Raw genomic sequence first — 24,326 nt, forward strand, 5'->3', positions numbered from 1 at the left:
CGCCTAAATTTATAGACTCACACCTGCCCTGCCCAATTGTGACATCACTGCGGGTGGAGAGGGTGTGGGTCTATAAATAGAGGGGGGAGCGGCAGCCAGGGTTAGGGTTGGGCCGACAATTTCTCAACCTGCACATCACTACCATCTATCTAATATAGACTGTACTGATTTTCATCCAGGCAACCCTAGCACAATGCACCAAATTACTGTTGTCTATTCTTCTAACAATAGTTGTCTATTCTTCTAACAATAGGAACAATCTCCTTGCAAATTAATACACATTCACAGAAATAAAGTTAGAACCACCATTTTGCATTTGATAAGCCCAAGTTCTTTTGTCATGATAATTTCATGTAATGATAATAGGTAATAGGTGCATCTAAGAAGGTTTATGACTTGTTGCTGTCACTGGCTTGTGTTTTAAGCCAACATGTTCTAGGCTTACTGTTCTGCACACTAATACAATCATACAAACTGCTGCACAATGGTGCCATAAAGGGCATCTGTTTATGGGGACGAATACCAATAAGCAGCGCATAGTTTACTAGAGAATCTAAAATGTGAATGCATATACTAAAGGTATGTGCAATAATTTTCACAGCCCAAAAGCACAAGCAGAACTTCCACATGCAAGTATTGATGCATAAAAATCATAAGAAAGTAAATGTTTTAAACTATGGGCTTGAACACACAGGCATTTTGTCCTTGCACTGCTCTGTAAACACTGTATACATGACTTTGGTCCATTAATGCAGCAGATTTGTAGTCCTGTAAAGAGAGACAAAGATCACATTGCACAAAAATAGCATTTAAATAGTGTGAAAATTATTATGGACTTTCTGTGGCCTGAATATATCCAGTGTCAGTGAGCCCTTTTGAATAAACTTGGGTCCACACTATTCTGCTGTTGCATACATATGTACAGGTCAACCAATAATATCTATATACACAAACACAGTAAATACAGTCTATAAGGACTCAACTAGGCCACATTCCAATGAAAAGAATTATAGTACAACTGTGCAGCCAACACTATCCTCTTCATTTCTTTTCGTGGTATTCTGGTGTTAGATACCGTGCCAAATATATAATATTGTGCGTGAATATTTAAACCCAGAAAACATTTCATATATCTATATATAAGCATATACATCCCTTTTCCAAAAGTTGAAATCTGTAAACGCTGATATGTATCTAGCTTTATAAATGTAACACCCATACATATATGCACATATATACTCATATCCCACCCATATTATAATACATAAGAAAATGTTTGTATCATGGGAGGCCTGGAGAAAATTCAGGGGTATGTGACCTGCAGAGGTATAGTGTATGTCACTGAGTTAAGAGTGTCCAGAACAATGACTCTGAGGGGTGCCCTTGGATTTTGGAGAATAGGATGCAGATGCGGCAGCTGATGATGAGGAAGAAGAGGATGAGGAGGAACCACTGCGTGTGTCACCACCAGTACTGCACATCTTCAGCTTGCGTCTCTTGGCAAGGGGAGCATTATCCACGCTCTTTAGGAATACACCCTCTCGCTTTCCACGGTTAAAGGCCTGGAACATGAGTGGCAAAAATAAATTAGGCATGACCAAGTGGTAAGGAGAAATCTAATATGTTCACTGAAAGTGACTATCTCGCTTTCTTTGCAGAGATGTCATGATGTATGGGGAGTACACATACAGGTTCTGCACTAGAGCTAGTCAGGTACTAGTTGAATTAGGCTAGTGCCACACAAGTTTTTTTTGTTGTTGTTTATATTCACTATTCCTCTCTCAGCATCTTTTTCTCTTCATTCTGTCTTCATGCAACAGTTGAGTGTCAGATGAATGATCCAATATATCTTATGGGGGGTCCCTTTACTAGCAGATGTATTAGAGCTCACTCAAATAACTGATTCCAGTACAAACAAAATCTAAGAAAATAACTGCCTTTTGCACAAATCCTGCATGTAAAGAGACAGGATTTCTGGTGATTTTAATAGAGTGAGCTCTAATACATCTTCTAGGCAAAAGGAGCCCCCTATAAGATATATTGGATCATTCATCTGACACCCAACTCTCGAATGAAGACAGAATGAGGAGTAACAGACGCTGAGAGAGGAATAGTGAAGATAAACTTAATTATTTCAGAAACGGTACAGAATTTTTAATTGATTGTATTTAGAAAGTTTTTTATTTCAGTATGCTGAAGCTTGTCTTCAATTTTTGTTAGTTCACCTTTAAGTGTCACAGCAAGTGTGGGAATTCAGTATTAGCTGTGAAGCGGATGTATGGCTTATTTTGAAAATACTTCTCCTGCTTGCAATTAGCTCATTCCAACTGGTGGAGTACAGCTCTTTATTCTAGCACAGTGGTTCCCAAACTGTAAAGCTGGCCCCTGAAGGTCAATTAGGCAGGCCCGGACTGGTAATCTGTGGGTTCTGGCAAATGTCAGAGGGGCTGCTATAAGGTGCCATAGAAAGTCAGTAATAAGTGGGCTGGTGGGGGCCGTTTGGGCCTCTGTGTACCTGAAATGCCAGGGCCTATTTTAATTCTCAGTCCAGACCTGAATTAGGGTGAGAAAGAGGGAGAATAGCCATTTGCTCTCCTAGATATACATAAAAAGCCAAAGTAGAAGGTCAGATAAGGTGTGATTTGAAATGAATATATATTCAATATCCTAGATATTCTTGGAGTTATGGCTGGATGACTAATGCACTAATATTTTCCTATATCTGCACTAATTTCATGAGCTCGGGGGGTGGGGGTCTGGTCAAAAATTGGACCTTCAAGGGGGAAAATGAAAAGGTTTGACAAGCACTGCTCTAGTGCAGGGCTGTCCAAGTATAGGTCAGGGGGTAAGATGTGGCCCTGTAGAGATTTAACTATGGCCCCAGGGCTGAAACCCCATTCCACAAGCTTCTTTATAGGTTACCATAATAATACGATTTGGCCCTTGATCAGATATGGAAACTTGGATAGGCCTGAGTTTATGCTGAAAAATGTTGGACAGCACTGCCTTCAATTGTTGTTTAGGTTTGTTTAATGATTGGAATAACTATTTGACTGTATGATGGATTGGTTCTGTGGGAAAGCTAATTAACTCCTGATGCTAAATCTGAGAGAATGGGTCTTCTAAGAGTATAACTAAGCTGAACACATCAATGTACTGGAGATGGTATCAAAGTACATAGCAGTGGGACAGTTCCACTTACCATGAAGGTGGCATCCACACAGTTCTTAGTGGCTAGGCCACTAGATTCCAAGACATCTGGAGTCATTAGAGGAGTGGAGGAGAGAGGACGCCCACCACGAAGCCAATCACTTTCCTGGAGTTCATTCAGACTCAGTCTGCAAGTGGGGTCCACGATCAAAAGGCCTGGGAGAGAAATCCCAAATAAGTGCTTTGTAATACTGTTATAACTGTATATTACAATCTGGGAGGCACATATACAAGTAATTTTGGCACTCCCCACATTCTAGTTATAAAATAGGAGGGTGTTAATTATGTTCATCTAGTACAGACAAGGTCAGTCAGTGTAATAAAGCTAGGACCATATTTTATGAGACTGACTTGATTTTTGCCCATGACATCAATAACAAATCAGCCAGACAGGACCCTCTTTGCATTAATATTAGGTTCCTTTGTAAATCTATGTATTCCTATGTAAATCTGTATGTTCAGTGTATACACCCATTTATTGTACAGCACAATAATAATAACAGCAATAAGAATTATTCCTAAGTCTGAGAGGTCCATAATGCTTGAAGAAGCATGTATTATACACATTGCATATATGTACGCACATCTGCACATATACTGTTTTTTTTTATGATGTAACAGACCTAAACAAACCAGTGGTTCCCTCACCTCTGACCAGATCCTTGGCCTCTTCACTCACATGCTCCCAACATTTGCCCTCCATGCTAAAATCGCCTTCCTTAATCTTCTGTATGATGTCAGCTGCACGGTTATGAAATTTGCCTCTTTTCACTTGGAAGGGCACCTGACCAGACAGCATGGTATACTGTAAATCAAGAAGGGATACAAAGCAAGAAATGAGACAATAATAGCACACATCACAAAATGTAAAAGAATATCAAATACAAAGACAAGCAAATTCTCTTTGTTTAAGGTTGGTTCAAGCATGTTGCCCCAGGCAGCCCTATGTGGTACAGCTTTTAATGAAAATATAGCTATACAGAGTACTTTGCTGAGTACCAACAGGGGAATGCCAAAGGCTTGCACTGACAAACTACACTCCCAAATAACCATGTGAACTATAGAGTGGATGAATTTGGAAGCCAGCATCTTTATCTATGTTTTCTCAACTAGTAACACCAACAGCTGCATGTCTCACCTGACACTTACCTGGTTGTACCCTTCCTGTGGTCATAGGGGCCTACAGGCTTGTTCTTTCTGTTTTAATGACACATCAAAGTCTCTCTCCTGTCCTTAATCTAAAACTCATCAAGGTGGTAATACCGTATATGTATAATATACAAGAGCCATGAATATCCTGTAAATGATATAGTGAATAAACGACCCCCTCTTGTAAAATATAAGGATATTATAAGTTACCGAGGAGTTTCATGACCATATAAAAACACGAGGCCATGGTCCAGGTCATGGAACTCCGAGGCAACTTCTAATACCCTCATATTTTACAACTGGGGGTACTTTATTTATTATAATACACACATTTTAGTGAGTCATGTGACAGAAATGACATCAGAACTCACCGTTTATAACTGATGACATCAGAACTCACCGTTTATAAGGATATAATTTACAAGATATTCATGGCTTTTGTGTATTATATCCTTATAATACACAAAAGCCATGAATATCTTGTAAATAATATCCTTATAAACGGTGAGTACTAATGTCATCAGTTATAAACGGTGAGTAGTAATGTAATTTCTGCCACATGACTCACTGAATCTTGTGTATTATAATAAATAAAGTACCCCCTATTGCAAAATATGAGGACATTAGAAGTTACCTCGGAGTTCCATGACCTGTATAAAAACACTCGGCCTTCGGCCTCTTGTTTTTATATGGTCATGAAACACCTCAGTAACTTATAATATCCTTATAATTTACAAGAGGGGGTACTTTATTCACTATATAAGGAGCCCTTAATGATGTCGTCAGTGCTTATTTAAGTAATTTGTTTCACAAGACTCACTAAACATAGTGTATTCTTAAAAATAATATACCCCCTGTTGTAAGATACAGGTCTGGCCGGGGATTCAAAATAAAACTTGGCATTTCAAGTATACAGAGCCTCAAACAACCCCCCCAGGCCTAATAACTATCAACTGTCTGTGGCATCTTACAGCAGCCACTCCAGTTCATGGAGTTCCATGACCTGCAAGAAAGCACTAGGCCTTCAACCTTCATATGGTCATTGAAAGTCATGGAACTCCTCTGTGACTTATAATATCCATATATTTTACAGTAGGGGTACATTATTCCCTATATCTTCTACCTATGGCTCTCCAGCTGTTGCCAAACTCCCAGTATCCCCTAGCAGCCAGTAGCTGCTGAGTCACTCACAATCCAAGCCTCACAATCCATGTGTTGTGGATATGGGTTAGGTTGATCAGGCCAACATACACATAGAAAATTATTTAGCACGATTTTATTTGTGGATGTGCGGGCCAGCCAGAAGCCCATGGGACCCGTCTAAGAAATCTTAGATCTAATTTTATGCAGGAAGGAAATATTATATAGTGAATAATGTCCACCCTATTGTAAAATATAAGGATATTGTAAGTCACCAAGGAGTTCCATGACAATATAAAAGGATGCAGCTGAAGGCTGAGGTGACTAATATCCTCATATTTTATAACGAGTCATCAATGAGTAATGTGACAGAAATTACATCACTAAGCACCATTTATAAGGATATAATTTACAGGATATTCATGGCTGTATTGTATTATAGGCTATTATAGGCTATATGTACTATAATTTATAGGCTCAACAAGAACAAGATACTTCTCTGATTCAATGACAGTTTCCCTAGGCAGGGCTATCGTCCTTATGTCCTTTTAAAGTGTTTCTCTATTGAAGGTCATTCTGTAAGAAGGGCTAACACAAGGTCCCTGGAAGCAAATGATTGCCATACCGTGCATTTGCTGAATATAGCTGAAGGACTCCTTATTCCATCAGGGAGTGTGTGTTACCATCCCAACAGCTGCGCCTAATTCTAGACCTAACTGCCAGAGCACAAAGCCAAGCTTGCAGGAACAGGGTGGTGAGAACTTTCTAAAAAGACTGTCAGCATTCCTATTTGGGTGCTGTTATACTGTGTCCAGAGGAGCACTTGTCAACAGATGGGCCATAGATAGCTACCTCCTGTGGCAAGATTTACCTGTCCCATTGCTTTTCTATTGCCCCACCACCCTTTCTGTTGTAGAGGCATCCAAACTAGTTAATAGAGAATTAATGTAACATGCTGTACATGATGGAGCTATATAAATAGATGATGATGATTGCTAAACTGAAGCTGGTCATACATAGGTTAATATTTCCTGCAGATTCAGCCACTCCTGACTGATGGACTTCCTGATGAATATCTGCCACTAGGTGAAGACTGTAAGTGCAGCCCTACCCAACAGGTCTACCCAGACCCAAAGGGTCTATTTATCATGCTGTGTAAAACATTTGAAAAAACATCATTGGTGATATTGCCCATAGCAAACAATCATATCTTCGCTTATGTATTCTAACTTGTGGAAGTTGATTGGTTGCTATCATCACCAATGTTTTACACAGTTTTACACAGTGTAATAAATAGACCACTTAATGTAATGTGATTGTTGGCCCACCTCATGGCAAATTTAAAACCATCAGCAGGATTATATCTGCACTAAAAAGGGAGAGACAGTGTCGGACCAAGTTCTGCTGTGTCAAAGGTCCAGCACCCAACCATTCAAGCCCACCACTGCAGGTCACTCTCAATCTGGACGCTCACAACCCTTAACCCCAGCCCAATACCTTCTCCCTTGTCTCCCACTCGCTTTTTCAAGTGCCAGTAACTAGCTCATGTAGGTGGCACTGTCCACCCTGCTGTGCCCTAAGTAGCCGAATCTGCTGCCTACCCCTAATTCTGGCCCTGGGGAGAGAGCAGGGTTAGGACTGGCCATTTTAGTCAATTTCAGCAGTCTAAATATCATTAGTATTATTTGATTTTTTGTATATTATTTTTGCATAATTTTTTCTTTTTTGTAATAAATTCATTGCTTTTCAAATTGGGTGTGCTATCCATTATTTTTATATTTGTAATTCATATGGAGACCCTTATGGGGAGTCACCTATGGATTAGCACCCTGTAGTTTAACTTAAAGGGTGTGCGCCTTCTATCTTTATTTTGTATAAATATCATTAGTGTCAGCATTCATATCTGCCAACATATCCATATAAAAGATCTCAACATTTTACTACAATGCCAATCCACCCACTCATATACATGATCCCTACAGCCATGCCCATGGCCCCACATACTGTAAGCCACTTGAGTAAGTCTTGAAGCCAATACACACAAGAAGTAATTTTATTAGCACTTACCAACTCTCTAAGCTTCTTAGAGAGAACAGAGAACAAAAGTTAATTTTTGCACACACGACTAAAAAGAAATTAGAGGGAACAGTAGCTGGTATGTAACTACTTGTAATGTTGAATGTTCCTCCGGCAGCTTAATAACCATAGGATGGATGACTACAGGTGAAACATATAGATTGTATGACCAAATATAGGTCCATAGTCTGTATTCAATTTGTCACACATTGCTCAAAAGCTCACCATTTTAATGTTATCCTACCTCCTTGACATACAGTATATCAAATTTTCACACTTGTAGAAAGAGTTGAACGTCTCTCTTACAAGCAAATGATCCTTCAGAGAAAAAAACTCTGGCTGAGGCTTATTGAGACACTAAAATGTGATCAATCTGCGCCATTGGATCCTGATGGAAAATTCACTGGTCAGCTCTGCTTTCATAAGCCTTTCATGGCTTGCCAAACATCTAGCCCTCCAATAATCAGCTCTGTCCTCACATGTTTCTGTTTGGCTGCAAGGAAGACATACAGTTTCCTCTTGTACCTCTTGCTGGTCACCAGGACATTGCCTAGATCAGTGATCCCCAACCAGTAGCTCGTGAGCAACATGTTGCTCTCCAACCCCTTGGATGTTGCTCCCAGCGGCCTCAAAGTAGGAGCTTATTTTCTAATTCCAGGCTTGGAGACATGTTTTGCTTGTATAAAAACCAGGTGTACTGCCTTACAAAGCCTCAGTGTAGGTTGCCAATCCTTATAGAGGCTACCAAATGGCCAATCACAGCACTTATTTGGCACCCCAAGAACACTTTTCATGCTTGTGTTGCTCTCCAACTCCTTTTACTTCTGAATGTTGCTCACAGGTTCAAAAGGTTGGGGATCCCTGGCCTAGATGTTTGGTCACAGTTATGCAGCACAAAGTGTATATTTTACTTTCAGGGGAAAGGAAGAGGAAAGGCTGAGGAAGTGCATCTTTTTATACAATACAATTAAATATAGCATGATAGAAATTGCTCTTTAGAGGATGAGGAGAGCACTCAGAGAGCAAAAATTGCTGTGAACATAGTTTTTTAATGCAAGACTACATACAGTAAATACACAACATGTTTTGGACCTTGCGTGCCCTTTCTCAAATGACACTTGAGAAAGGGCATGCAAGCCCCAAAACATGTTATGTAATTATGTAGTCTTGCATTAAAAAACGTTGATCACAGCAGTTATTGCTCTCTGAGGGCTCCCCTCACCCTTTATCGAAAGAGTAAATATAGCATTACACTATGGAGCTGATATACCAATATTAGTGCTAAACTTCTGAAAGCTTACTGCTTGCAACAGACTGCAGTGGTGCAGTTTAGCTTCTTATCCTATAAACTTCTCTCTTTTCCCCATATGCAATAAAAGGCATAAAGTTTGCCCACGTGTAGTAACCCATACCATTCAATATGCTGCCTGCTGACTGGTTGCTATAGGTGTTTAGACCAGTAGCAAATGTTGCACCTTTTACTACATAACCCCTATATGTTTTATCATGTTTATAGTATTATATTAAAGAGTAATTTAATTTACTAACCGTTACTCGCTATCAAACTCATTAATATGTCAGTTTGTTAACACTTTCCCAGGCTTGTGCTGAGCTTATTGTTTAGTCACAAATAACTATGTTTTTTGTATTTTCTTTAGATGAGAGGCTACCCCATGTTTGGTTCTTGTAAGACAGATAATTACATTCCTAATGCATAATCCCCTGCATACCCCCAAGTGGTTGTATTTACTTACCTGACACTCCAGCCTGTGTTCCTATCAGGAGAAAAGTGCATCGGCCCAGGGTTCTGCCATCAAGCACCACGGAGCAATTGTCTTATTCGCTTCTCAAATTTGCCAGGCCAGACACATGCACAGTAGTACGAAATAGCCAGCTTTTTGCTCTACTGAGCATGCACAGCCGCAAACTGAAGAAAGAAGCAGGAAGAGGATTTCTCGGTGGTGCTCGCTGGAAGAACCCCGGGCCGGTGAAGTTTTCTCCTGATAGAAGCACCGGGTGTCAGGTAAGTAAATACAATCACTTGGGGGCAGGCCCAGACTGAGAATTAAAATAGGCCCTGGCATTTCAGGTACACAGAGGCCCAATCAGCCCACACAGAGTCCCAAACAGCCCCCACCAGCCCACTAAATACTGACTTTCTATGGCACCTTACAGCAGAACCCACAGATTGCCAGTCCGGGCCTGCTTGGGGCTGCCTAACTTTTGGCAACCCCAAGCATAAAAGCACTTTCCTTCTCTTTTAATACCTGGTGCGCCTAAGGTGTACAACCCTGCCAACTAAGTAGTGTGGGGCCCCTTGAATTCTGATGGCTGTCCTGATACTGAAAAAAGATGATGATGTTCACACCCAAAAAGAACCATACATGCATTCTTAATTTCTTATTCTAAAAATGACTATATTTATCTGATCTAACCATTACACCAGTGGATGGAGTATGTGAATGTGGGACATGCAGATGAATTTCTAACACCCAGCATGCCTTTGTCATTTTATCCACCAGGTGGAGCAAGCACTCAAGTTTATTTGTTGCCAGCAAACACGCTATAAGCCTTTCGAAAACTATTATGATTTGTGGGACTAAGCGGAAGCCAGGAAAACTAGTGAGAGAGAGCTTAAAAGTTTTGACTCTCATGGAAAGTTCTTCACATCCCTTCTAGTTCATTGAATGAAAAGCTTGCACTGCCACGCCTATGCTTCATGCCTGGCACTGATCAACACAAAATGGTGCATTTATTACTCATCAACAAAATGGTGATAGCTCGCAGGATGTGGGTAGTGCTACTGGAAAGACAATTTCCTGAAACTCATCACAGGACCAACGAATACAGAGGACGGACATAGAAAGAATGTGGCGTTTAGGAAGTGAATCAGAGCAGGAACATGAGTTCACAGTATGGACAGGGAACGAGAGAGGAGGGCACAAACTGGCCTCAGCATTAAAGAAACACCAACCAATTCTTTTTCTTTGCTTAAATACCTTCAGATTTACTCTCTAAATACATATGAAATAACTGTGATGGCATAGCTTTATGGCATTTTTCTGTACAGGGTATGCGAGAGAGATTTGTTCCTGACCTACAGAAGTGCATTTATGGTCCTGTGTGGACTATTATATCCTGCATTATATCATACCATTCCCACGAGCTGACAGGCCACATCCCTTCTACGCTGTAGCTTCTTTCAAGGCTAAAAGTGGACATATAGTTTTGACTGCTCCTCACAGTCTGTCACCCCTTCCTTTAATAATGGCTTTGTCTGAAGCATATACAGACAGCCCTTCCCTTAAAGTAGAACTAAACCTTAAAAATGAATGTGGCTAAAAATGCCATATTTTATCTACTGAACTTATTGCACAAACCTAAAGTTTCAGCTTGTCAATAGCAGCAATGATCCAGGACTTCAAACTTGTCACAGGGGGTCACCATCTTGGAAAGTGTCTGCGACACTCACATGCTCAGTGGGCTCTGAGCAGCTGTTGAGAAGCTAAGCTTAGGGGTCGTCACTAATTATCAAGCAGAAAATGAGGTTGGTCTGTAATATAAACTGATGCTACAGGGCAGATTATTAAATTCTGATGCTAATTGCACTGGTTTCTGTGCTGCCATGTAGTAATTATCTGTATTAATTACTAATCAGCCTGATATTGTAACATTTCTATTCTATGTGTACTGTATATTGTGAGTGGCCCCTAAGCTCAGTAAGTGACAGCAGCACAGAGCATGTGCAGTGAATCAGCAGAAAAGAAGATGGGGAGCTACTGGGGCATCTTTGGAGACACAGATCTTTACTGCTAAAGGGCTATGGTTGCATTGGGCTGGTACAGAAGCACAAAACATAATGTACAACATTTCTAGCTACTTCTTTAGTTAGGCTTTAGTTCTCCTTTAAATATGCTAGAAAGATCATTGGATATGTCTGTCAATGGTGTGTGGGCTATTTATATGTTTCAGTGACTTTTGTGACACAAATGACAACACTAAGCGCTGATTATAACTGATTTCATGTCATAGTACCATAGGATATCATTTACAGGTTTTCATGGATCTTGTGTATTAAAAAATATATTCAACTCATTTCAATTAGGAAAAATGTATCTAATGTTGACTGCTCATACACCCATCTAGATGCAGAGGCATCTAGGGCATGCCCTGGCAATTTGACATGTGAGTCTGGTGAATGCATGTATGTATATATTTTATCAGCTCAGGCTTAGGCATGTCGGCATCCCCTCCATTAGCTGCATTAAGTTGTATAATAAAGAAACACCCCTTTAAATATATTGAGCCATCCCATACCACAGCACTGTACAACAGAATAGAACATACATGGAACATGCAGATTACATACAAAATTGATAGACCTCTTCAGCCAAAGATTATTTTTAATGTAAATAAACTATAGAAAACAGCAGCACATTACCAGAATGACTCCAAGAGTCCACAGGTCACACAGTTCGTCATATCCCTGGTTAGAAAATAGTTCTGGAGCAGCATAATGAAGGGTGAAGCAGGGAGTGTGTAATGGACGTGATCCTGGTGGGCGAAGTCTTGCAAATCCAAAGTCAATGACTTTTAGTACTGCGTTCTCCCCAGGAGATGACAAGAGAAGATTCTAATAGTGGGAGAAAGCTAAAATGGGTCATGTACATAACTGGTGCAAATATTTCTCAAGACAAACTATCCTGCTCTCTTGCAAATACAGTAAACTCTATCTAAAGTCAGCCAGCTCGATACCTTTATCCCCCAGCATTTCACATGGCTAAACATTCGCTTGTGTTTCACTTTTAACAGGTTTCTTGTTTTTAGGTCCAGACAGACTCAAAACAGGCTGATATTTTAGGTTCACAAAGGCCCAAACAGCCCCAACAGGCTCAATATCTAGTCACTGTCCATGGCATCTGACAGCAGCTCCTCTGGCATTTGGCAGAATCTACAGATTGCCAGTTAGGGCCTACCTATTCTTAACTTACCTCTGGCTTTAGGTCCCTGTGTACGACTCCGGCTGAATGCATGTGTGCTACGGCGCTCACCAGACTGCGCATTAGACTACTGGCCTCCACTTCGCTGAAACGGGCCTGTTTTTTTATACGGTCCAGTAATTCTCCTCCATCCAGGAGCTCCATAACTAAATATGAGTGGTACTGTCACAGAGAGAAACCATTTTCAGATCAAATTGCATATTAACAGATACAAAAAGAGAGAATTTATAGTGCACTGAAGACTGGAGCTAAATTAACAAAAGAAAGGAACAAAAATATAGAAAACATATGTAACAAAGAGGTGATAGGTAGCACCTTCCATTGTATGAGATATGGAAACAGATTAGTGGTGTGCAGGGTCACCAAGTTTATATGTAAATCAAGAAGAGAAAGTATGTCCCATCAGTTGCACCTTCCCACTAACTCAATCTGAGAGTCCCAAATTAAATAAGATAAAAAGTAACTTTTACTTTTAGTACTAAAATAGAAATGAACCGAAAATAAATGTTTAAAAAATAGTTAGGAGAGAAAAGCTGTTATGACTCTGGGCCATCAGCTTATGAACGGTAAACACAAACTCTATACTGGGTTGATTAAAACAGTTAAGGTGGTCACTGTTACATCAATTAATGGTACGGTTAGGTAGGGGCCAACGGCGTGTTTATTAATGATTAGGGCACCGCTAGTATAGGTTTATTACACAGAGTGTGTGCTTGTGAAATAGGAGGTTAACTCCGAACTGTGGTTTATTAATAAACACGCCGCTGGCCCCTACCTGAACGCACCATTAATTGATATAACAGTGAACCCCTTAACTGTTATAATCAACCCAGGATAGAGTTATAGATATGTACTCAAATTTAAATGTAAGCATTAGACTGCCCCCAATAGCATTTTCTGTTGAGTCATAACTAGCACAGATGCACAAATACATTTTTAGCAGTGAAATTTGTAGGCTGGATGACTGGGAAAGCAGTTGTGTGCCATATCACACTGAGGCCTCTGGACACATTCAGAATTAAAACATCTGAGAAACACTAGATTTCTAGTGTTATTGTACCATTAACATTAAATGAGATTAGCTTACAAAGGGACAAGTAATATCTGATAGTATCGAAGTATAATATGCCAGACCTGGTCGTGTAGGACCTCGTGAAGTGCGACAATATTGGTGTGTCCCTGACACAGTCTCAGTGCTGCTACCTCCCTCTGGGTGTTGGCTTCCATCCTGTTACAAGAGACAGAGGCAAGAACTAAATGACAAAAATTTCAATAAAATTCACTATATACCAAAGGCTAAGGTCTCCTTTCCACTACTTTTACACCCATTTTCTAAATAAATTCCTTACAACCGTCTGTACAGATTTATATGTTACAATAAAGCAGGTCCTACTCTCAATAGCTAGAACAGGTGAAATTAAGATGTCCTTAGGTAAATTCCCCATGTAATGCAGTAGGCCTGCAAATTAGGACACAGAGAGAGATCAGGAAGGGAGAAATAAGTATGTCACTAAATGAAGGAAAATAAAATCAGAGTGGCCATAAAAGCGGAAGAGCGCACGCACGCACACACACACTATCTTCTCTTTTTTATAGTATATATATATATATATATATATATATATATATATATATATATATTGTTTCTAGAGGAGATAAAAAAGATTGCATGCCAGCTGCTTAGAGAGAATAGACCTGTTGCAGCTGGGGAAACGACAGAAATGCAGAGGGCCCAGTGAGGCCCTGACTGATAAGTGATTTCAATAAACTGTTAATGTGAAAACGTTTTGGCAACTCTAAAACAAGTTCTAGTTACTTTATTGCTGGATTTTCTTGTTAGAAGGCAAAAATACCAGTAAGAGAGAATATTAACGTGTAATAATAACAAAATGGTTTTTCTTAAGAGTTTCTTTTTGTATACAGTATACAAATAAGTATATTGTAACATATGGGCAAATTAACTAAAGGGTGAAGTGCCTAATGCTGGCGAAAAATTTACTAACGGTCGCCGGCATAACTTCGCTATAGCGGTACTTCGCTCCCTAGCGCCAGGTGAATTTTCGCTCTGGTGAATGGACATAATTACTCAAATTCCCTAAGATGCAGATTTTACTGAACGTTACCTCTTGCGCCACCTCAGACCAGGCTAAGTGCTATAGAGTAGATAGGACTTCCTAAAAAAATAGTCCCAAAAAAACGCTAGTGTCTTTTCCTTTTTTCAGGGTGATAGGCTGCAAAAGAGCGTAATTTTTTTTTGGGGTAACCGGCTTTCCCCCTACATTTCCTAAGATATGGTGCATAAACTATACACTGGGCTCATGTGTAGGGCAATATAACAACTCTATTTTCTTTTATTAGGGTTTCCGGGGCTTGTGTAGTGTAATGTATTTGCTGCAACATATACGTCCATTGAATTTTAACTTCCCGCCGTATGCAAATTAGGCAACGCTATTGCAACTTCAATTTGCTTGGCACAGTAACGCAACTTCGCCACCGTTCGGCGCCCTGGACACAACTTCGGAATTTAGTGAATTAGCGTTGTCCTGGCGAATCTACGCCTGGAGAAGTGTTGCGCTGTGAGCAAAGCAGCCGCTGGCGAATTTTCGGGGGTTAGTGAATTTGCCCCATAGATTCTTCCAATAAGATTAAATACAACAGTACAGAAGAAGGGAAGGCAGACAGTTGGAAATGGCTTTATAAGGTGGGAGCAATCAAACCATGAAGGAGATTTTGTCACTGACAGAAAAGTGGAGGAACAGTCAAACACATTGTTGGAGAAGACAATTATTTGTACATTATTTTCTGTTTTGTGCATGTGTTTCTGTGTGTATATCTGACATTGCCATTCCTACTGCTTTTCGATGTAAAACTGCTCTTGTGGATTTTTTAGGGCCAAAAGTCACCAGTTCATGTGCTGTCTGGTGTTTTCCATTCAAGAGTGAGATGGGAGAGAAGCAAAAGACCCATGTTCTATTAGCATTAAACAAAATTGCTGACCTCCTGCTTATGATTTTCACAGCATATTCCTTTTGGGTCTGCCTATGCAGACACTTTCTGCAGATAGAATAGCTGCCAGATCCCAGAGCTGGTTCTTCAAGATCTATTTCATAACATTGGAAGAATGGAGAGTCCTGGAAAGACAAAAACAGATGGGTGGAAAATGATAATGAATGATAATATACACATAGAGTGGGTACAAATTTGTATGGAGATACAAAGCAAATGGTCTTAGAACATGGGTGCATAACCAAAATGGTCACTGGCTTTAGTCTGCCCATTACCTTCATAGCAGCACTAAGAGCTAGAGTAGGACTTCCAGGCTTGTCTGCAGAAGGAGCTGCCATGTCTCTCATCACAGCATTCCGACCAAATAGGACAGAAGGTGCTATAAAGGAGTAGCCCTAAGTCAAGGAGAGAGAAAAGGGATCAAAGGCACAGCCATGGCTTATTCACTTGGAGCTAAATATCAACAGAAAATGTGGGATAAGACTGTGATAAATATGGTCTGAAACCAGGCAACTATAAAACAAACTTGAAATCCAGGAAAATGCACAGCAACGTAACCTGAATGACGCAAATATGAGAATAATATTAATACAGAACAAGCAGTCAAGAAAAAGAGGAAGCAAATGCAAAATGAATCCTCGGAAATATAATAATGGATTACATACAAAACAATGGGGAGGATTATTATGTGGCACAGACCTGGAAGACAGGAGCACCAGAGGGAGGTGTGCCAGCTGGGGAATAGACAGGGTCTAGATTGGTGAATTCTTCAGCAAAATTACTGACGTCTGTCTCGTTCCTTATTGAAGGACGGAATGGAGGATTGACCTTGCGCAGTGAGAGAGCTTCCCAGTCCATATCCTGCTTAAAAATGAAAAAAAAAGTTTGTCGTGGCAGATCCAACTCTAATGTGGTATTATGTTGCCCAAAGTTTTTCAAAACAATAGAACTCTTGCATTAGTGGCACTGCTTCATTGTATGGATAGAGTGAGTATGGATTACATTTCACTCTATCCCAGCAGAGAAGGCAGGATCGCGTCACCATTCAATAATAATACATGCAGGGCTATAAACCAATATGTATAAAGACAGAGTTTGTGCTACTGCCACATTAAAGCTTTTTAACCACTAGGTGGAACTTCACAAATTGTAACAGAGTGGTAACATGTGTTTGCAGCTTTGTGATTGGCTACAGCCCCTTTATAACATGTGTACAGGGGTGTGCCATTTAGCCTATGAGTAAGTGCCCCAATAGGCACGAAACGCGTTAGGTCTTATATCCTAATACATTTTTCTACTTTTTATTTATTTGTTTCTTTATTATTGGAGGTCCTCACATTCTTTTTGGATACAGTGTTATAAACCAATATGGTTGTCTGTGCAGTCACTAATGTAAATATATATTTTTTATTCATATGTAAATAAAGTGATGCTAATGCATGATTTGTCATTAATGCTAAAATGTATTAAGTGAAAATCCAGATTAGACAATCTTCTGCAATACAGATGTTGCAGAACTAAGGGCAGAGACACAAGTGGAGATTAGGGGAGATTTAGTCTCCCGGCGACAAATCGACTCTTCTTCGGGCGACTACCGTAATCTCCCTGAACTGCCTTCCCGTCGGCTAGAATCTAAATCGCCAACGGGATGGCACTTGGAGCGAGTAGTTTTCCGAAGTCGCCTCACGAGAAAACTTTGGGTGACCGGAAATCAAAGCGATCCGAGTGCCATCCTGCCGGCGATTTAGATTCTAGCTGGCGGGAAGGCAGGTCAGGGAGATTATTCGCCGAAGAAGAGGCGATTTGTGGCCGGGCGACTAAATCTCCCCAAATCTGCACTTGTCTCTGCCCTAAATATATCCTGTTGTCAGTAGAAGCGTTGTTAATGCACATAGTTGTAGTTCTGTAATATATGGCGTGTCAAAAGCTCTTTATTCTGCTATAAACCTTTCTGTCCTCTAAAGAGAGATTGCAGTGAACCCTCACCTTATAGAAAGGGTGTTCCTTTATTTGGGATGCCCCTGCAGCTCCTAAACGTTTTTTGGGGTCTTTACGAAGCAGTTTATGGAGAAGATCTCTGGCCTCGAAACTCAGAAAGGAGGGAAGAGAGGGGTCCATTTTCAGGATACGCCTGGGAGAAGAGGTCTGTATCATTTATCTTACAGATTCCGACACATTTTCCATACCTCACCTCTTCCATGCATACGACACACTTATTTAAGGCTAATGGCACATGGGGAGATTCGCTTTGAACCGCATGTAAATCTTGGCTACTGCATATGTTTTCACATCATCCATTTACTTTATTGCTGGTGCGAAAGCATTTCAGGTAGATTTGTTGCCTGCAGTAGGGAAGATTTAAATGGGGGGCAACAAATCTCCCCATGCACCATTAGTCTAAAAGTATATGATCATTTCCTTTTCTAAAAAAATACATACTGCTCAGATTAAAATTAAAGCGGAGACAACAATTATCCTGTGGCTTCATATGCAGCCCTGTGGTGCACCCTAAACAGCTGCTATCAAGGACACAGATTGTCCCCTGTAGCTGTCAATATATCCTTTCTGGATGCCAGGCAAGGGGCAAATACTGCAGCAAGACCATGACTGATATTCAGTTCCTCACTTGTGCAAGACATTTGAGCAAAACAGACACAGGGGACACTGTGTGCAGCACACAGCTGTTTAAGATTGATAGTAGCCCTTCATTGCTGAATAGCTGTCACTTTCATTCTTTATTTATTTACTCTCTCTCTCTCTCTCTCTCTCTCTCTCTCTCTCTCTCTCTCTCTCTCTCTCTCTCTCTCTCTCTTTCTCTCATTATTTTTACTCTCACCTGGAAACTTCACTCTGTGTGTTCTTTTCTCCCTCCAAGGTGAAAGGAGATGCTCCTGTAAGTAATTCATAGATCAGGATTCCCAAGCTCCACCAGTCTACAATCTACATCAGAAAAGTTACAAACAGGTGAGATTTAACCACTTTAATATAGTAACCCAGCTGGAATAAAATGTATATCAGTGCCAAAGATGCCTACATTCAGCCACTTACCTTGCCATGGCCTCCCTGTCCTCGTATAATTTCTGGTGCCATGTACTCTGTTGTCCCACAGAATGAATATGTGCGCTCCTCCTACAGAACGAAACAGGAGATAAAAATCTACAGAGAAAAGGGAAGGAACAAGCAGGGAGCGCAATGATTATAAAATGAATGGCTAATGACTATGGATAATGACTAACAAGGCTGCTGACAAAAAGTTAACCGAGAGAAATGCTCATGTAGCAAATTGAGAGATGGAATAAAAGTTGGATAAAGCAGGTGTTTCCTACAGTAGATCCATGATATTATATGCATGTATTGCATGATTCCATGTAGTCTACACACAATTACTGGAAATATTCACCAATGTGTTCCTATTTTCTAGAGATCTGACCATGTAAGTACCATACACAATTAACCACTATTTTTCTTGGACCGTTACAGTCAAATCCCATTATTCAGGATGCAGCAGCCTGTACTAAAATCATAAATGTAATGGTTGCATTTATTATAGAAGCAAACATCTGAAAAGGCATCCACAAATCAGTACTTATAATAACGGGTGATCCATCTATATGTGCAGGGCAATTGCTCTCAATCTCAAATGGATGGTATCAGTCAGTTTTACCATTCAAAGATTTGCTCTGCTTAATATGCCACAATCATTGCGTTTGATAATTCTTAACGTCTGTAAATTCCATTTTAACTTACCTCTTCAGATAGGAACTCTTTGCTCAGGCCAAAGTCTGTCAGCACCACATGGCCCTCGCTATCCAACAGGATGTTCTCCAGCTTAATGTCCCTGTACACAACGCCCAACTATAGAGGAGAGGGATGGAGAAAAAAAAAATCTTCTCACAATGGCAGATACAGAGAGCACAGTGGAAGGGATTGTCAAAGGCTTTGCACAGAGTTCCTCTTGTGGTTAGTACAGGTTTCAGGCCTCACCTTGTGCAAATGCTCCAGGGCCAAAATAACCTCTCCGGAGTAAAACCGCACTGCATCTTCAGAGAAATTATCTCGCTGATAGAGGTGAGTGAAAAGCTCTCCGCCACTCACATAATCTGTTAAATTACAAGAGGGTATAAATTATAAAAATAAAGAGTGAAGAATATGGCAGATAGACCACCACCAAAATAATGTGTTTACCAAGACAAAATCAATTATCGTCACATCAAAAATGTCATGTGAAACCACCTGTATGGTGGAGCTAAGGTTTCCAATTGAAGCGAGAAACACAAGCAAACAGCAGGAAGGCTATATCTTTAGAAATACTCATCTGAGAAATATATAAATATAATATATGAGGCAGGGGCACCAAATTGACTTTGATATGTCACTTAAAGGTCTACGTAAGTTCATAAGTCCTGTCTCTGTTTTGACCTATGAAATTCATTTTTTTTATCTATAAGTAAAGGGTATGGGATCTGTTATCCAGAATCCTCGGGACCTGAGGAATTACGAGAATATATCTTTCCGTAATTTGGATCCCCATATGTTAAGACTGCTGGAAAATAATTTAAACATGAAAAAAAAACCATAGGCTTGTTTTGTCTCCAATAAGGATTAACTATATCTTAGTGTGAATCAAGAACAATTTATTATTTTATTATTACAGAGAAAAGGGAAATCATTTTTTAAAATTTTTAATTACTTTGATATAATTGGAGACGCCCTTCCCGTAATTCTGAGATTTTTGGATAACGGATCCCATACCTGTATATCTTTGCACAAAATGTCCAAAAAGTTACCTGCAGTTTGAATTTTACCATAGAAATGTATATTGTAAAGATATATGGCAGGCTTTCTATGCATGAACAACAAATTAATTGCATTAAAAGATTAACCGTGGGTGACATATCTCTCTGTGTGCCATCACCCTGATTCACCAATGAGCACTTGATCTTACAGGGATACTGTCATGGGAAATTTTTTTTTCAAAAAATCAGTTAATAGTGCTGCTCCAGCAGAATTCTGCACTGAAATCAGTTTCTCTAAAGAGAAAATAGATTTTTTAATATTTAATTTTAAAATCTGACATGGGGCTAGACATATTGTCAGTTTCCCAGCTGCCCCAAGTCATGTGACTTGAGCTCTGATAAACTTCAGTCACTCTTTACTGCTGTACTGCAAGTTGGAGTGATATCATCCCCTCCCTTTCCCCTCCAGGAGCCTAACAACAGAACAATGAGAAGGTAACTAGAAAGCAGCCCCCTAACACAAGATAACAGTTGCCTGGTAGATCTAAGAACAGCACTCAGTAGAAAAAGCCAGGTCCCACTGCGTCACATTCAGTTACATTGAGTAGGAAAAATAACAGGCTGCCAGAAAGCAGTTCCATCGTAAAGTGCTGGCTCTTTCTGAAAGCACATGACCAGGCAAAAATAACCTGAGATGGCTGCCTACACACCAATATCACAACTAAAAAAATACACTTGCTGGTTCAGGAATTACATTTTATATTGTAGAGTGAATTATTTGCAGTGTAAACAGTGTAATTTAGAAATAAAAAATACAACATAAAAATCATAACAGAATCCCTTTAAACATGTTTCCTGTTGATGGCATTTAGCCAAGTCCCTTCCTTTAAAAGCTTTCAATAACATTCCTAGGCACCTATGTTCCAGCCACCACCTGGTCACAAAATCCATGCCCATTGCTGTTTGCAACCTTAAAGGGATTATATCCTGATTTTTATGGTGTAATTTTTATTTCTAAATTACACTGTTTACACTGTAAATAATTCACTCTACCATATAAAATGTAATTCCTAACTCAACAAGTGTATTTTTTAGTTGTAATATTGGTGTGTAGGCAGCCATCTCAGGTCATTTTGCCTGGTCATGCACTTTCAGAAAGAGCCAGTGCTCCACAATGGAATTGCGTTCTGACAGACTATTGTTTCCTCTACTCAATGTAACTGAAGGTGTCACAGTGAGACCTGGATTTTTACTATTGAGTGCTGTTCTAATATCTACCAGGGAGCTGTTATCTGGTTACTTTCCCATTGTGCTGCTGGTGGGCTGGTGGGGGGGGGGAGTAGGAGGGGGTGATATCACTCCAACTCAAAGTACAGCAGTAAAGAGTGACTGAAGTTTATCAGATTACAAGTCACATGACTGGGGGCACCAGGGAAAATTAAATATTAAACACAATTAAATATAAAAAAAAAAGTTTGCTCTTTTGGAAAAGGGATTTCAGTGCAGAATTCTGCAGGAGCAGCACTAACTGTTGCATTTTGAAAAAAACATGACAGTATCCCTTTAAACCATTCTCTCTTGCTGTTTCTTACCTTTGGCATTCTCTACAGAGAATCCTCCTTCTGTCTCTTAAAAACTAAACTTAAACACTGAGGGTACTGGCATAACATCTGATACAGGCACTAATGTGGCAATGCATCAACCATGGACTGTGTTACTTTTTTTTTCGTAACATCGAGCACTTAATCTTGAATGTAACAGCCTTCACCCCCTTCAGCAAGACCTACGCTCTTATGGTCCCAATAGCCTGGACCCCAAATGGATACCACTGTTCTCTTACCACATATCACCCTCACATACACCCACACACAACCCAGACCCCTAGTGGATGCCATTGTTTTCTTTTCACATATCAATGAACTTTGTGCTCTTCTCATTTGCCGAGCAGGTTTTATATCAGCCTGCACATTACTAATATCTATGTACCAAGGACATTCAGTTAGTGCAAGGATTCCCAACCTTTTGAAGCCGTGAGCAACATTCAGAAGTAAAAGGAGCTGGGGAGCAACACTAGCATGAAAAATGTTCTTGGGGTGCCAAATCAGTGCTGTCATTGACCATTTGGTAGTCCCTATGTGGATTGTCAAGGTACATTGAGACTCTCCGTTTGGCAGTGCACCTGGTTTTTATGAAACCAAAACTTGCTTCCAAGCCTGGAATTCAAAGAAAAGCACCTGCTTTGAGGCCACCGGGAGCAACATACAAGGGGTTGGAGAGCAACATGTTGCTCACAAGCTACTGGTTGTGGATCACTGTGAATTGGGCAGGTTTGAAAGTTCTTGAAAGGTTTGAAGCCTTATGTGGGCCAGTGATGAGAAAGTGAAGAGGTGCCGACAGCCCAAATGATAATAACAATACAAAAGGTGGCTTTATAGTACATGGCACCTGATTCAATATGAGATATTTGGATTGGTCTGTGTATGGCCACCTTAACCCTGTGTTACCTAAGTCCGATACAATATAGCAATTGCAGGCATCACAATTGGTTGAGGCTTAGCAAATATCATGTTACAGATCAGGGAAAAGCTTTCAAACTGAAAAACATCTGTATTTCTAAATAATTAATGTTGAACAGTTGATTCATACACAAAAAACACACGCAAAATAGTTTTCCTTTAAATTGTAACACCACAAATGAGCCAAATTCAGCCCTTCGTGCTTACCCAGTATAAGATGGAGCTTGGCCTCTGTCTGGAAGGCATAGTGAAGTGTTACTAGGAAAGGGCTTTCCCTCACATGTTCGAGTACATTGCGCTCCGTTTTCGTATGCTCCACGGTCTTTTCCTTTTTTACTAGTGCACATTTTTGGAGGACTTTCATAGCATAGAGATGGTTGGTATCTGGCCCAGTCACCTTCCGTACAAGGAATACCTTTCCATACGCTTTGACAGGACAGAAAGCATAGAAAGAATCCAATACATACATAATCAAGAATAGGAAAAACACACAACTGTAAATAAAAAGTATATTAAAGGAAGGATATACAACATTTATAACATGACATGTTCAGTTAAAACATGGTTTTAGTAACAGATAAATATGACATACAGTGACCAGATTAGAATGCAAAATATAATAGTTGCTTAGGTTTAACATGCAATACCTAGTCAAAATTGTACCTCTAGAGGCACCCGTACATGAGCCAATCTGGTACGCTCTTTGAATGATTGGATCATGGGCTGAACAGACAGGGAACATGAGGTACCACAGCATGGTATGGCAACCATATATTGTTCCTAACATTTGTGCAAAGAGCACAATGAATGGAAACAACAGGAAGTGAATATACTTTCTTACCTCCAGTTCCCAAGATCTTCAGTAGCTCAAAGTCTTTCATGGCAACTCTTTCCTCATTTCCAGTCAGATTCACTAATAAAGATAGTATATAACATAGGGTTACATATACATTTGATTGGGTGATTGAGAGCCAATACAAACCTCCAGCCTGCGTAGGCATTTTAAGATGAAAAAAAGCATATAACAATAACTTGAGATGCAGAAGAATTGGGCTCTCTGCAAATAATATACTTTTTTCCACATTTTCATGCAAAAGATCTGGATTTCAGCATTTGAAGTGTTTTAAATGCAGCAATCCCTATTCCCATATTACATGGGCTCATGTATAAACATAAATTTAAACCTGGACAGGAATCTTGCCCATAGCAACCAATCAGTGATTAAATGTTTTTCCAGCCAGATGCAGGTTGAACATTTGACTGGTTGCCATAGGTTACTGCCCAGATGCAAATTTGCTCAGTGTTTAAAAATAAACCCTTTGCTTTATCTACGATGGGCAACAGATAACCACATCATTGCTCTACCACCATAATCTTCATGGTAGAACTGCCATGAAAAAGGAGCAAGAAAGAAAAACAAAAACAAAAAAGAAAAACAACACCCAACTGACCACCAAGGAAGATGGAGGACTCTTTTTTGGGATAGCCATGAG

The 24,326-nt window shown here is 40.0% G+C and overlaps 1 protein-coding gene across 2 annotated transcripts in view; it reads right to left on the bottom strand.

Annotated features, from left to right (window-relative positions):
* Positions 1-478: 478 nt before the first annotated feature.
* Positions 479-24,326, bottom strand: part of rps6ka4.L (ribosomal protein S6 kinase, 90kDa, polypeptide 4 L homeolog) — a 33,470-nt gene continuing 9,622 nt past the window's right edge. The window contains 16 exon segments of one of the 2 annotated variants that reach the window (NM_001097926.1): positions 479-1,562; positions 3,203-3,366; positions 3,859-4,015; positions 12,017-12,208; positions 12,567-12,737; positions 13,710-13,803; positions 15,573-15,706; positions 15,857-15,976; positions 16,281-16,442; positions 17,568-17,712; positions 18,418-18,521; positions 18,630-18,710; positions 19,329-19,436; positions 19,566-19,681; positions 23,041-23,259; positions 23,675-23,746. In NM_001097926.1, coding sequence (NP_001091395.1) covers positions 1,347-1,562; positions 3,203-3,366; positions 3,859-4,015; positions 12,017-12,208; positions 12,567-12,737; positions 13,710-13,803; positions 15,573-15,706; positions 15,857-15,976; positions 16,281-16,442; positions 17,568-17,712; positions 18,418-18,521; positions 18,630-18,710; positions 19,329-19,436; positions 19,566-19,681; positions 23,041-23,259; positions 23,675-23,746 — 2,255 coding nt within the window. In that variant the 3' untranslated portion in view covers positions 479-1,346. 2 annotated transcript variants of the gene reach the window in all.

The sequence above is a fragment of the Xenopus laevis genome, chromosome 4L (assembly GCF_017654675.1).
Source record: "Xenopus laevis strain J_2021 chromosome 4L, Xenopus_laevis_v10.1, whole genome shotgun sequence".
Classification (NCBI taxonomy): domain Eukaryota; kingdom Metazoa; phylum Chordata; class Amphibia; order Anura; family Pipidae; genus Xenopus; species Xenopus laevis.